Source organism: Chinchilla lanigera, unplaced genomic scaffold (assembly GCF_000276665.1).
Source record: "Chinchilla lanigera isolate Chin_1 unplaced genomic scaffold, ChiLan1.0 scaffold00041, whole genome shotgun sequence".
NCBI classification, from domain to species: domain Eukaryota; kingdom Metazoa; phylum Chordata; class Mammalia; order Rodentia; family Chinchillidae; genus Chinchilla; species Chinchilla lanigera.
Window position 1 is genome coordinate 13,009,076 of NW_004955442.1, and position 15,223 is coordinate 13,024,298.

The window sequence follows — 15,223 nt, forward strand, 5'->3', positions numbered from 1 at the left end:
AAAGCATACTGGAACCACTGAGTCAGTTTTCAAGGAAATGAATGCATGGTCTCAGAAAGAATAAACCTGCGCTTTTTAAGGACTTGCTGGGGAGCTAAGCCAGCAGCTCCTTCGGGCACATCATTACTTAAGAGATTTCTTATTGCCCTATACTTGTTTTGTTTTGTTTCTGTAATTCAGGCTGACCTTGAACTATGTAGCCCAGGAGGGCTTCGAACTCTGGGTAATCCTCCTACCTCAGCCTCCCGAGTGATGCGTCCCTTTTCTGACAGCCCTCTCCTTTTATCTGTAAGCTGACTTTTAAAGAAGTCCTGTCCCACGGTGCACAAGGCCTGGTGAGGACTGGCTAGGATGTGGTCTAAGTGGACGCTGAAGGCCCCATGCTCCCACGCAGTCACCTGGTCCAAGCAGGGTGGGATCCAAGGTCTCACGCTTGCACCTACAACCCTACTCTTACCCTCACCTTGAGGAGAACTTTTTTTTTTTTTTTTTTTGAGACAGGGTCTCGTTATGCAGCTCAGGCCGGCCTCAAGCTCTCAGTGACCCTCCTGTCTCAGTGCCCGGAGTGTTGGGATTGCAGGCGTGCGCCACCACGCCCAGCGGAGGAGAGAGTCTCTTCTCCGAAATGGAGCTAATTTTTGGCTTCCCTATTTGAGGAGCTAGACAGCGCAATAGGGCGTGCCCAGCCCAGTAGAAAGTCTCCTTTTGGATAAATCCTAAAACCGCACGTAGCCGGGGCCCCAAACACTCTTGGCAAGTCGGGGGGTCAGACGGCTAAACTGCACGTGACCTCCCACCAGCGCCGGCGGCACTTCGGGTTCGGGGCGTGGCCACGCGGGGTGGCTCGGTGGCCATTGGCCGGAGGGCGGGGCCTGCGGCGCGCGCACGGAAGGAGCGGCAGTTTGGGGGCGTGGCGAGGGGGGCCGCAGGTGGCTGCTATTGGTCGGGGCGTATCGGGGTGTGTCCGCGGGCGGTGTGCGGCGGGTGGGGCCGCAGACAGCGGGAGACCCGGCTTCTCAGCTTGCACCTGAGAACCAACACCTCTGGTCCTCGAGCTTGCGCCCGCCCGGTCCCCGCCGCCATGAACCGCTTTAAGGTGTCCAAGTTCCGGCACACGGTGGCCCGACCATCCCGTCGTGAGGTGAGCCCGACCTGCCGGCCCTGCGCCCTTGCCTCGGCTGGCGCCCTCCCCCTGTGCGAGCCCCGCAGGGGACGCCGAACCCCAGCCTCCGAGCCCTGCTCCCTCGGCGCGCCCCCTTTAGGCTCTGGACCCTGCGTCCTGGCCGTTCGGTCGCTGCCGGGAGTGCAGAGTCCAGCGCTCGGCGGACTCGCCCCACACAGCTGGCCGATCGCGGCTGTCGGCTCGGCCGGCCCTGCTCCACCCAGGACCCCACAGGCGGCGCTGCCCTCCGGGCCCGGGCCAGGCCTGAGGCCTGCGAGACTCTCTGCTTGCTTTCCCAGCTTCCGGTCGGCCTCGCTGGTGAGCTGAGGCTGGGACGCTGCTGGTCCCCGGCACCTGGTTCCTGCTGCCGCGGGTCTTCCCTGCCCCCAGGCGGGCTGGGGCAGAGATGCAGCTCTTTCCCCCGGCCTCCGAGCCCGCGCGTGTCAGATGGAAAGGGAGCCCCTCCCTCGGGCTTCCGCCGGCGCTTCCTCCTCTCGCTGCTGGCGCAAGCTCTTCCTACTGGGGTAAATGCTGCCCGCGGCTGGATGTGGTCTGAGGAAGACCTGAGGCAGGTGCTGGGAGCACCTCGGATCCCCAGAGTGGCAGCTTGATGGACTTCAGAGATGATGCCACCCCTTGTGTTATTCGGAAGACTTGGGAGAGTCCTCAGATAATTGACCTGTGAACTGACCTCTGGTGACCCCATCAGCGGCTCAAAGCAAGGCAAGGCTGCTGTCTTGGAGCAGAAGCTCCGTTTTTTGTTTTTTTTTTTTAAATTAATTAATTATTTATTTTTTCCCGGTACCGGGAATCGAACTCACGACCTCGCTCTTGCCAGGCAGGTGCTGTGCCGCTGAGCTAAATCCCCAGCCCCTGAAACTCTGTTTTTATTCTTTGGACAGTATTTGCTCTGTACCTCTTAAGTGTTGTGCCCAGCCCCTGGAGCCACCTCGGTGAACATAATAGCGTTTTCTTTCCCTTGTGGCGCTTATGACCTCAGTGAGGAAGACAGCCAGCAAACAGAAAGACATACGTGGCCTTGTAAATTTAATTAGTGCCCTGAAGAACACACACGAGGGACAGGATGGTGAATGGGAAAGTGGGGGTTGATCTCAGGAGGGTGGTTGGGAGCAGGTTGCCTGAAAGAGGTGACATTTCGGCTGAGGCCCAAAGGATGTGAAATGGGAAAGCCTGGTGTGGGAATGGAAAGTGGGCGAGGCTTGGATGGAAGGTATGGACCAGGAAAGTGTGGTGACAGATGAGACCGGAATAGTTCTGCAAAGCCCGAGGGCCATGGGAAGAAGTTTGGTTTTATTTTGAGTGCAGTGGAGAGCCATTCAAAGGCTGAGGGAGGCATTTCGTGTTTTTAGATTTGCAGTGAGACCATAGCTGTGGGTGCAGTAAGTACTGTACTGATGGAGGGTTCTGGAGAGTATTTGAGGGACCTCATGCTTTCTCCTGGGTGGACCTCAGACCAGCAAGGTAAACAGAATGGAACCAGGGATTGCAGGGGCGCCTAAAGCAGTTTATGTTAGGAAGGTGGGAGAACAGACAGGCTGTTCTCCATTTCAAAAACATTGTGTGTCACACTGTGTTTATACCGTGAACAGGAATCAGGAAGAGAAGTAATGCAAGGCATTACCACTGGCGAGTGAACATCGAAGTAGGAGATTGAGGTGGTGATGTTGTGATGTCGTGGATGGGTGGACTAGGAAGTGTGCATGCTCTGTCGTTAGAGGCAGGAAGGAGTGGAGAGCTGTGGTTTGACACAAACAGGAAATATGAGGACCTTGCTGATCTGTTTCACAAATAGTGCTCTTCTGCCTCCCGACGTGGGGGGTGTTGGCATCAACACGTTTTCGTGGTGCTGTAGCATTCACTCATCTAGGAGACTTGTGGACGGACATGTTCTGATGAGGCCAGGCCTTGATTTTCCCTCCTGAGTGTGGGCGATTTTCTCCTGTTGCTTAGAGAAGCCCCTGGGCTCTTGTGGAGCTCTCAGCAGTGCAGTTGGGAAAGCTAAGGTGTCTTCTGTTTTAGGTGCTGGTTGCTCCTTCCCAACCCTCCTCTCCTTTTAATGGTAACAAGCCCTTGCCCCACTTCCTTCTGACAACCTCCTCCCCCTGATTAAGAAACTGAGCAATATTAATGTTACCTTCTTAGTGACTTAGGGGTTTTGTGTGTGGGTGTGTGATACTGGGGGTTGAAACTGGGACCTTGATGCTGAGCTACACCCCCAGCCCTTTTTAATTTTCTATTTTGAGACAAGGTCTTGTTAAGTTGCTGAGGCTGGACTCAAACTTATGATCTTCTTGCCTCAGCCTCTCAGAGTACTGGAATTACAGGTGTACACCATCATACCCATTCCTGACTTAGGTTATTTCAAGAACATTTTGCATCTTCTAAGGGACTTTGTGAGTTGGAACAGGGTTTGATTCAAAGGAATGCATCTCTAATGGTGTGGTTTTACGGTACAGTTCCCTGAAGAATGCCTTCACCTCATCCTCTTTTCAGTATGAGCAGAAACCTGGCCCTCACCACACCACATATTTCTTATTCTTTATTTTCAGGCCTGGATCAATGACATTCGTGCAGGAACTACCCCCTCATGTGGAAATCATATCAAATCAAGCTGTAGCTTGATTGCCTTCAATTCTGACCGTCCAGGTAGGGGAGTGGACATGGGTGAGAGGGAGGGCAGGCTTTGTGCAGGTGGGAGAATTAGAAGTGGTCTGGGGTAGGAGGCTTATAGGTTAGAACTATGCAGGGCCTTAGACCTCTGCAAACTGGTTAACATGTGGTAACCAGATCAATTTTGTGCTTGAATATAAACTGTACAATAAGTCCTGGACTTAACAAACATTCAAGTTGTGAACTTTCACAAGTACGAACGAGCCTCACATTAGGAACGTTGGTAGACGTGAACAAATCACAGAAGTAGCTCATGTGTCTGCCAGACATTGTCACAGTTGTGCTGCTGTGTGCTTACTGTACAGTGCTCCATCAGAGCCCAGGATATCCAGAAGTGGAGGAAAAACTGGTGGGGTGGAGGGGACTGCTGGGAAGCACAAAGCAATATACATTGTATATTTGTATTAAAGGTGGTGCATAAGACTTACTTTGTTGCCGAGCGTGGTGGCACACCCCTGTAATCTCAACATTTGGGAGGCTGAGGCAGGAGTATTGCTAAAGTTTGAGACCAGCCAGGACTATATAATGAGTCCAGGCCAGCCTGAACTACATAGTGGGACCCTGTCTCAAGAAAAACAAAACTCATTTTGTTGCACTTACAAATGAATCTGACTTATGAACATTCTCCCGAATGTTCCCAAGGACTTACTGTAATAGTTGTGGCTTCAAGAGCATGCACGGAAAGGCAGGGAGGGGACTGATGCTTTTATTTCCAGCCATCTCCACTGGCTGTGTCTGTGGAGTCTGTGGTACCCGGAATCATTAAGAATGCGAAGATTTGAAAAACCCTCCTATTAGTTTGGTCTCTCTTAATTGCCAGTGATAATGTAGACCTCAGATGAACTTAAGCAAAAAGTAAACACCTTTTTGCCTTATCTAAGAAGTCAGGGGACAGGGCAGGTGGTGTAGCTTCATGGTGGAATGGTTGCCTAGCATGTGCAAGGCCATTGCTTCCATTCCCAACATCACTCCCCAGAAATGAAGTGAGCAGAGGCTGCCAGCAGAGCTGATCCCAGTTTGCATATGCTGTTGTCCCTAACCTCTTCCTGAGTTCTTCAACTCTGTTGCCTTGGAGCATAGGCTTCTTTCTCAGCTAACGGTGGAAGAAGTTCTAGTTGGTGGCCCCAAGCTGATCTTTTATAGGACTTACAGTATGAGAAAATTATTACCCTTTTCCCTGTGACTTCTGTATTGCCAATGCATGAATTTTTTGGGTTGGAAGACCCTAATCCTGGATCGTTCGCTGTGTCCAGAGAGGTATGGTCTTATGATTAGTGGACCCTCTCAGGAGGTCCTAGGCTGAGCTTTTAGGTCTTCTCTTTTATGAGAACCCTTGGCAGGGATCCCTGTTGGGCCCAAAGTCATAGCCTTTGTGTTTATTTAACAGGTGTGTTGGGCATTGTACCTCTGGAAGGCCAAGGAGAAGACAAGAGACAGGTGGCCTACCTGGGATGCCATTCAGGTAAATGAGTGCCTGGAACTTGACCCCAGGGCTGGAGATAAATACACACCTGATCCTATAGTCCATGCCTTGTTATCCTCAGAGTGTTCTATGAGATGATTGTGTTCAGAAGGCTGCATCTGATTTAGAATTTGGGCTTGGGTGGAAGGGCGAGAGGCTGGATATTCTAGGTTCTCAAGCTGGGAAGAGCAGGATGTGCAGTGCCAGGCTGAGGTTGTTTGTCAGTGCTGAAGATTCACCCCTACATGGCTGTTACCCGTCTGGAGCCCAGCAGGGCACCCCTTACCACTAAGTATCCTTCCCAGCCAAGCCATCCAGGGCCATCCAGGAAGGTGGCCGTGCTGGGCTGGAGGCTGGAGATGGGACTTAACAAAGTGCTTTTATCTGCTGCAGATGCATCTGGGGGCGCCTGGCTGGCCTTGTCTACCCATCTAGCTGCAGTGGCTCTGGGTCCTCTGGCCTACATTCTTGGCTGCCTGTTGGGAGGTGTTAGGGGTTAGGAAAAGGGATCGAGCTTTGGTCCTTTGGCTGGGTGAGCTGCTCAATGTAGGAATGACGATAATGGAGGTATTTAATACCTGGAGCACTCTGTGTGCTATGTAACATTGTCTGTCTGTTTTTTGAAACAGGGTCTCTCTATGTAGTTCACATTGTCCTTGAACTCACTTTGTAGCCTAAGCTGACCTCAAACTCACAATGATTCTCCTGCCTCAGCTTCACAAGTACTGAGATTACAGGCGTGTTCCACCATGCCCAGCCTATCTTCATTTTCTGATCTAAACTTGCAGAAAAAGAACTATTGAAGCAATATGTACATACCATAAACATTGCCCGTGTATGTGAATAATTTGTGATGCTAGTTAAAGTTGTTTCAGAACATGTAGTTTCAGAACATTTCTTTCCCAGGTGATTCCCTTTGGTGTTAACCTGCAGATACCCTGGGCACTGCAGCCTCAGGCAACCCTTGATCTACTTTCTGCCTGAGTAGCAGACATGCACATTATTGTTAGGGCCTCATCCAACAAACTGTCGTTTTTTTGTAAATAGTTTTATGGGAAGAGTTGCGTCTATTCACTGGTATGTAGTCTGTGGGTGCTTTCTTGCAGTGACTGCAAAGTGGAGTAGTTATTAATTTTGGTGCTGGGGGTTGAACCCAGGGCCTTATGTATGCTAAGCATATGCTTTAGCAATAAGCTGTACCCCCAGCCTAAAGTTCATTAGTTGTGACAGTTGTATATGGTCCTAAAATCCTAAACTCTATACTACCTTGTCCTTTACAGGAAGTGTTTGCTGGCCTCCACTCTCTTTTCATGTAAATTGACATTCACATAAACGGAATCATACAATATACAGTCTTTCAAGTCTGGCTTCTTTTACTTACAATAATATTTTAGAGGTTCATCTCTGTTGTAGTGTGTATAAGAAATAGATGTTGTCATCTAACTTCAAACCTTTTTTTTTTTTTTTTCCGGTACTGGGAATCGAACTCATGACCTCACGCTTGCCAGGCAGGCGCTGTGCCGCTGAGCTAAATCCCAGCCCCTAACTTCAGACCTTTTTGAAGTGGATTTTTTTTGTTTGTTGTTGTTGGGTTTTTTGTTTTGTTTTTGTTTTTGAGACAAGGTCTGGCTGTGTAGCCCAGGCTGGCCTTGAACCTACTATGTAGCCCAGGCTGGCCTCAAACTCATGGTGATCCTCCTGACTCAGCCTCTGGAGTGCTGGGATTATAGGCATGTGCCACCATGCCCAGTTGAAGTGTTTTTTTTTGTTATTGTTGTTGTTGTTTTGTTTTTGTTTTTTTAGTACAGGGAATTGAACTTAGCACCTCATACTTGTTGGGCAGGTGCTGTGCCAGTGAGCTAAACTCCTGGCCCCAGAAGTGGATTTTAAAGTAACCCGCTTTTCAGTTAAGAAAACTGAGGGTCAAGGAAGTTAGGAACCTAACTAGTGTACACACAGCTGCTGGCAGAGCCAGAATTGATCGCAAAATTGTGACTATGTTTGCTTCTTGCCTTTTGTACTTAAGAGAACTACCCCATATTGGTGATGTTTGAAAGGTGGTGAGCCCCCCATCACCAGCCTTTGTAAGGAGAAGCTGGGCTTCTCTGTGGGTGGACTGTAGCATCGTGGTAACTGCAGCTCTTCAGAGCTTCTCCCTGCAGGAGCCCTGCCAAGAAGTAGCTCTTGTGTGTAGCCGAGCTCTAGCTCCCATAGAACCTGTCCTGGAGGTTCCAGGTCCTGTTCTGCCCCCATCGGTGCCCATGGTGGGGGAAACTGAGAAGGCTGGGCTCCGCCTGCTGTTCTACCTTTGAAGGCTCCCTGCCTTCAGAGGCCCCTGCAGCCTCTCTTCTCAGAGCCACATCTGCCATGAGCCTACTAATCGGGGGGTAGAGTGACACCACTCTGGGGCACCTGGGTGGTTCTGGGAGAGGAGCTATGGGGAAAGCAGCACAGTGGCACACTGATGAGCCCAGGTTCTGATACCGGAGCACATGGGCCTGATCCTCGGCTCTGCCCCTTTGTAGCTGTGTGACTCTGGCCGTGTTACCCTTCCATCCAGGGTGGTGCTGCAGGACCACTTGAAGGGTCATTGTGAGGATGTGGTGAGCTCTATGCATGTAAAGACTCAGTGCAGGCGCACTCAGATTAACCACACATCACCGAAACGTGCTGCCTTAGGAGACACCGGGCTGTCTGCACTGCTGGCTGCACATGGTGGGAACTTGCCCTTCCCCACCCCAGCAGGAGGCGTGGCGTGTGTCCTGAGGCTCTGGACCAGGACTGTTGCCCTGCTGTCTGGGAGTCAAGCTGGGGTCGTCCCAAGGGGTGTCTGTCCACGTCTGTTGTCTTTTCTTCTCTGGCCATGAGGAAAACAGCCCTGCTGCCCCACAGGGAGGCAGGTGTCAGGTGTCTGTGCTCCTCAGTCTGGGGATGCCAGCCTGTGGTCCTCTCCACACCCCCACCCACTTCACTGCCCTCCATGCCTCATCTCCATTCCATGCCACCAGCCTCATTTCCCCTCTGGGCTCTGGCTCACTCTGTGAACCCTTCACATCCTCTTCCTGCCAAAGAACTAAAACCAAATCAATCTTGCTTAAGCCAAAAGGGATTTGTTGGTAGACTCCTGGGAACTTTCTAAATGGAAGGCACAGCTGGATGTGCCACCGTAGGAGGGGCAGGTTGGGTAGTTGTATCCTTGCAGGTGCCTGGTAACCAAAGGAGCTTCCTGGCCACATTCCTGCTGATCTTCTGATGCCAGGGCCCTGTGCCATCCACGGTCCCCAGGGCTCTTATGACATGTGCCACAGGAGGGGGCTCAGGGGATCCCTACCTGCATCTTGTCCAGAGGGGTGCTGGGCTCATAAACACTCAGATGCCTCTGTCAGGGTAGAAGGGTCCCTTTCAAAGCCCTGGGCTCTGGTTTGGGCCGGGAGATAATTCTCCGAGGTGGAAGCAGGATGTTTTCTTTCAACCCCTCCTCTCCCACAGATCTGATCACTGACCTGGACTTCTCTCCCTTTGATGACTTCCTCCTGGCCACAGGCTCCACTGACAGGACGGTGAGTAGAGCCAGTTGGAGAGGTTGCTCGAGTCCCCATTCTAGTATGGGGCCTTCTGTGCCTATCAACCTGCCCCCCGCTTTCCTCCCCTTCAGTCCCACGGGCTCCAAGTGCTAAGGTTCTAACTTGCCCTTACACTGCATTACGGCCCAGGAGAAGCCAGATGGGATGATGTGGGAGGCTGGAGGGGCTGGGCAGGGCAGCCCCCCTGTTCCCACGCATACATCTTCCCTGCCATCCTCTGATCACATCTCAGGACCCTTCAGCTGGGTTCCCTCCTTCCCTTCTTTGATACCAGATACATAGCTGTAGTTCTAGGCCCAAACAGTTGAGCCAGGTGAGGTATCCCTGCCAGCTAGAAGCTGTTACCTTGTGGGTCAGCGTTGTTCCAGCACAGCACCTCACTGGGGCCAGGGAGCCCTAAGATAGGCTGGCTCAAGGCAGAGAGACCTCCCAGTCCTGGGCTACAAGCTTGATCCTTTCCACAGGTGAAGCTCTGGCGGCTGCCAGACCCTGGCCAGGCCCTGCCCTCAGTGCCTGGGTTAGTGCTGGGTCCTGAGGAGCTGCCAGTGGAAGTACTGCAGTTCCACCCCACTGTGGATGGCATTCTGGTGACCGCAGCAGGCAGGGCTGTGAAGGTGTGGGATGCGGCCAAGCAGCAGCCCTTGACAGGTAAGGCCACCCTGGCTTCCATTCCTGAAGCATCCGCCATCTGGACAACCCTTCCATTCCTTAGTGGTATTTTTAGTAACATGAACTTAAAAATACATACCAAGGCTGGGGTTGTAGCTCAGTGTTACAATGCTTGCCTACCATGTATGCATGGTGATACATGCCTGTAAACCTAGCTATTCCAGAGGCTGAAGCAGGAGGATCACAAGTTCAAGGCAACTCTGGACAAATTAGTGAGACCTTGCCTCAAAATAAAAAAATTAAGGCCAGGCATGGTGGCACACACCTGTAATCCCAGCACTTGGAAGGCTGAGGCAGGAGGATCGTTGTGAGTTCGAGGCCAGCCGGGGCTCCAAAGTGAGCTTAAGGCCTGCTTGAACTACATAGTGAGACCCTGTCTCAAAAAAAAAGGAAAAAAAGGCCAGGTGTGGTGCACACCTGTAATCTCAGCACTTGAGAGTTTGAGGCAAGAGGATTGCTGTAAGTTCAAGACCAGCCTGGACTACATAGTGAATTTGAGGCCACCCTGGATTATATGGTGAGACCCTATTTAAAAAAGTTTAACAAGTACACGCTGTCAGTTCTACAAACATCCCATCCCTCTCCATTACCTTTAGGTATCTCTCAGGAATTTTTTTTTTTCCATTTTTGTGAATAACTTCCCTATACTGTTCCTGCTTTTCCTTTTCTCTCTCTCTTTTGGTACTGGGAATCAAACTCAGGACCTTGTGCTTTGCCAGGCAGGCGCTTATGCTACATTCCCAGCCCGCTTCTCTTCTTCCCCTTCCCTTGCCCCTTCCCCTTCTTTTTTTTTTTTGTCTTTGTCTTGGTTATTTTTCTGTCATTGCTGAGACAAAATACCTGACACCCAAAATTAAGGAAGGAACGGTTTATTTATTTATTTATTTATGTTTGTTTTTTATCTGGTACCTGGTGTAGTGGTTATCTGATGCCACTCTGGGGATGCTACAGCCAGCATCTCTGAGTGAATCCTATCCTAGACACAGCTTCTCCAGCCCCAGCCAAGCCTTCAGATGATGACATCCTGGTAAAAGCCCTGAGGCAGAACCCTCAACTTGGCCACCTCCACATCTCTGTTCCTTGCCACTATGAGATGCCCCTATATTTGGGGGTTGTGAATTGAACTCACAACCTTGGCTTACCAGGCAGGCACTGTGCTGCTGAGCTAAATCCCCAGCCCCCAGGAAAGGTTTATTTAGCTCATAGTTTGTGGAGGTTTCAGTCCGTACTCGGCTGGCTCCAAGGCAGGGTAGCATATGGCAGAGGGCAACAGTTCATGGCGGTGGAAGATAGCAAAAGCAACAAGAGCAAAAGGGAGGAGTGGCAGAGAGCAAGGCTCTTTCCCTCCCTTTCCCTTGTATGCAAACTACCTGTCCCAGGGCAAGTGTAGCACTCACACTCATAATTCTAACGTTGGACCTTGAATCAATCATAAACTCTAGAAGCCCACCCCATGACTGAATGAGGCTTTGAGGGGACATCCAGACACAAACCATAGCAGTCTTTTTGAGACAAGGTCTCTCTGTGTAGTCCGGGCTGGCTTTAAACTCACTCTGTAGCCCAGGCTGGCCTCAGACTTGCAGTGATCCTCCTGCCTCAGGCTCCCAAGTGCTGGGATTACAGGCGTGCGCCACCATGCCCGGCCACACTGTCACTTCTTTAAACTGTTTTCAGCATTGAAAACAAGCCCTTGTCTCCCTACTGTGCAGAATTTCCTCTGTATAGCAGTCCTCCCACATGTGCTTGCTTTCCCCACAGAGGAGATCATAGCACAGGGTCAGATTCCTCAGTGTTTGAGTGGTTTGACTGTTCGTATATGACTTGTAGCTGAGCCCTGTGGTGTGCTTTGATGACCTCAAACGATGCTCTCTTTAGAGGGTCCTCCCTGACCTACCTGCTTATTTTGGAGGTAAAGACATGGATGCTCAGGGAATTGAGGGACATACTTGCCCCAGATGGCTATGCCATGTTTGGGGCTGAGTTCACTCTCCAGGCCTGGGAATAAAGTTCTGGGCTCTTCCCTAGAAGACTCATTAGCATTACCGGAGTCCTAGGGAGCCCCTCCTGTTATTCCAGCTAATAAGAGTTTAGCCAGTGCCTACCATGGAGTCATCTTGTGCCGCACAGGGTGGGAAATATGAAATATCTATAAGACTGACTTAACTTTGAAGCAGAGGTGACGGTGACTAGATCTTCTGTCTGTATTGGGGTGACCCCAGTTGGAACTACCATTTCTCAGGCTCTTCTTATGTCTGGCCCTGCGCTGAGGGCTTCAGACCTCCTCCACACATCTGTCTGAAGTTCCCATGGTACAGACTGGGCTTAGGAGTTTACATAACTTGGCCAACTAAGGCCATGGTGTATATAGCAGGATTGGGATTTGATCCATGGGAGTGACCCTGGTGTAGTGGTTATCTATTGCTTTGGAACAAATTACCCCCAAATATAGGGGCATCTCATAGTGCCAAGGAACAGAGATGTGGAGGTGGCCAAGTTGGGGGTTCTGCCTCAGGGCTTTTACCAGGATGTCATCATCTGAAGGCTTGGCTGGGGCTGGAGAAGCTGTGTCTAGGATAGGATTCACTCAGAGATGCTGGCTGTAGCATCCCCAGAGTGGCATCAGACAGGGAGCAAGTGAGAGAGTACACAGAAGGCAGAAGCACACCACTGCTTTCACCAGATAATCTTTGTTAGAAGTGAGTCACTAAGTCCTGCTCACAATTTTGAGTGGAGGTGTGTTAGTTTCCTAGGAAGAACCATAACAGAGATTTGTTCTCTCATAATTCTGGAGATTAAAAGTCCAAGGTCAAGGTATAGGCCGGGCTGACTCCTCCTCAGGCCAAGACAAGAGCTGTTCCAGGCTTCTCCTAGCTTCTGTGGTCTCAGGTCCTCTACTTGTGGGTGACTGTCATCTCTCTACTTATTTGTGTCACCTTCCATATGTATATGTCTGTCTGTATTTTCCTTTCAGTACTGGAGATTGAACCTAGGGCCTTACACACGTAAGCAAGTGCTCTACCACTGAGATGGCTCCTCAGCCCTTTTTAAAAATAATTTTATTTGTTTGAGAGAGAGTCTCACTATGTAGTTCAGGCTGGCCTCAAACTCTAAAAATTATTTTGAGCCAGGGTCTTAATAAGTTGCCCAGGCTGGTCTTGAACTTGTGATCCTCCTGCCTCAGCCTTCTGAGTAGCTGGGAGTACAGGCATGTACCACTATGCATGGTCTGTCTCTATATTTCAAGAAACTTTTTTTTTTTTTGATGTTAGATATTAAACCCAAGGCCTCGTGCATTCTAAGCATGCACTATACCAACTGTAACACTAAGCTACACCTCCAAACCCCAGAGAAACTATTTCTAAATAAGGTCACGTACACAGGACTAAAAGTTAGAACTGAAACATCTTTTGTTAGTGGGGGGACATAATTCAACTTATAACAGGAAGAGTTTCAGAGAACACAGGGACTTTCTTCAAAACACCAGCATGAGGGATTGGGGAGCAGAGATGACAGAAGCAGAGGCCAGGGTGGGGTGGCAAATGAGCGAAAGTGAGCCTGGGCTTGGGACTGAGGGCCAAGGAGTAGGGAGCTTTGAAAGGTTGTGCAGAGATCTGGTTTGACAAGTTCAGGGTTGAAGGTCAGAGCCTGAGGGTGCAGGCTGCTGCTGCACCTGCTGCCTCTTGGCCGAGAGGGACCCTTGCTGCTGCCCTTGCCTTGGGAGTTACCTGTGGCAGGCCTGACCTCCACTTCCCTGGTGCCCTCATCACCCGGGGCCTGACCTTGGCTGCTTCCCCACAGAGTTGGCGGCCCATGGGGACCTAGTGCAGTGTGCTGTCTGGAGCCGGGATGGAGCCCTTGTGGCCACTGCGTGCAAGGTAAGTAGGCAGTGAGAGCCCGACAAGCTCTGCTTGGGGCCAGTCCAGGCCCTGTGTCTGGCACTGTTATCCTCATGGGGCCAGAGAGTACTGAGGTCAGGATGGGCATCTGTGAGCTCTACACCTCAGCTGGGGCCCCATCAGATGGGGGCCTGAGGAGAGCCCCTGTGCTGCCCCTTGCTGCTCCCTGGTCTGCCATTGGACTCCATCCCCACCTTCAGTCAGCCTCACCCCAAGTGTCTAGTTTGTCCAAACGGCCTTCCTCTCACTGAGGCCCATGTTCACCAGTGTCCTCATACAGGGCCCTGGGCCTGCTGTGTGTTGGTAGGCAGCCAACTTCAATCAGGGAAGTACTGATGAGAGGATTCTTGTGATTTGTGACTAACCTCTGAAAGAGACATGGTTTGGGCAGGAGCTGTAAAACAGAGCTCTGAAGAGTTGACCCTGGGGATGAGGAGGGCAGAGCAAGCCTGCTGGGCAGAGGGAGCTGCTGATGCAGATACCTGGCTGTACACCTAGAGAGTTGCACCTGGAGAGACTGGTGCTGAGGCCTCCCATGTAAAGGTTGTGGTTATTGCCAGAGAGTGCCAGTGGCAACATGACGTAAATAGATTTGCAAAGACCCTGGGTTCAATTCCCAGTACCCTTCCCAAATGGATGTAGAACAGCATTGTGGGGGGATAGGAAGAGGCTCTCTTTAGTCAGGGGATTGAGATGGAGGTGGGGGGTAGGGATGGGAGACCCTTGGAAAAAGAGAGCTGAGCTCTTATTGGTGGGTTGGGTGTGAGAAGTGGGTGCTTGGGACTGGTCTTTGGCTCCAGTACCAGCCCCATGGTGAGACAGGTGTGTGGAGTAGGTCCTGGGGCTGGAGGCGGGGAACACCTGGTGTGTGTTTCAGGCGGGGCCGTTCCCTAGGGAATTGTTAGGTGTGTTGAGCTGGCGTACCTGGAGACGTCACAGCAGAGGTCTCACCTGGATCTGTGGAAGCTAGAAAGGTGAGTGTGGTTTGTGCTCAGGGAGGAAGAATCATAGTCGCAAGGAGAAGGTGTGAAACGTATAGCTAAGACAAGGTTAAGATGTGGAACCTAGGACAGAGGGTTCCTCTGAGCAGGACTGGGTAATAAGGGGGCTAGTGGGGACATGAATGACCTTCAGCACAATTATTGTACTGTGCTGAGCCTGAGGACACTAGTGTAGAATGGTTGGGAGGTAAGGAAGTGGAGCTGGAGAGGAGAGGAAGAAGGAGAGGGGTTGGGAGGGGAGGGAAAGATGCCCTTCTGAATCAGGGAGGCAATCAGCTGTAGATACCCCTAGGCACATTCTCTGTAAACTTCAAGAGGTCCTATTTCCAGCATTCTTTTTTTTTTTTTAATTTTTTTTTTTATTTTGAAGAGTAAGAGAAGGATAACAATAATGGGGGGGCTTACCAATTTACAGACAAAGTGGTAGGAAATTATCAATGGTTATTGTTTTACATATTGTTATCTACAAGATAGTTTCTCAGGAAAACAAATAGACAAATAATAGTTACAGACAAAAGAGGTAGGAGATTATCAATGGTTGTTGTACTCTACTTAGGTATCTTCAAAAGAAAATAAATAGAACTATGTATGAGTGACCTATTGAATAATCATTAACTATTCTCAATGGTTGTAGGAAACACATAATAATAAACATGCATCCATTTATGAAATAGGATAGGAACAGTACAAATGTTACAGAGTTATGGATAGATTAGTCAGAAAATATCAATGACTGCTGTAATACATATTGGTATCTT

At 50.5% G+C, this 15,223-nt stretch overlaps 1 protein-coding gene across 2 annotated transcripts in view; it reads left to right on the forward strand.

The window, feature by feature from the left end:
• The first annotated feature begins 956 nt into the window (after positions 1-956).
• Positions 957-15,223, forward strand: part of Coro7 (coronin 7) — a 74,866-nt gene continuing 60,599 nt past the window's right edge. For both annotated transcript variants that reach the window (XM_005391296.2, XM_005391297.2), the window contains exons 1-6: positions 957-1,141; positions 3,733-3,829; positions 5,241-5,315; positions 8,805-8,875; positions 9,364-9,547; positions 13,367-13,443. In XM_005391296.2, coding sequence (XP_005391353.1) covers positions 1,082-1,141; positions 3,733-3,829; positions 5,241-5,315; positions 8,805-8,875; positions 9,364-9,547; positions 13,367-13,443 — 564 coding nt within the window. In that variant the 5' untranslated portion in view covers positions 957-1,081. The remainder of the gene's footprint in view (positions 1,142-3,732; positions 3,830-5,240; positions 5,316-8,804; positions 8,876-9,363; positions 9,548-13,366; positions 13,444-15,223) is intronic.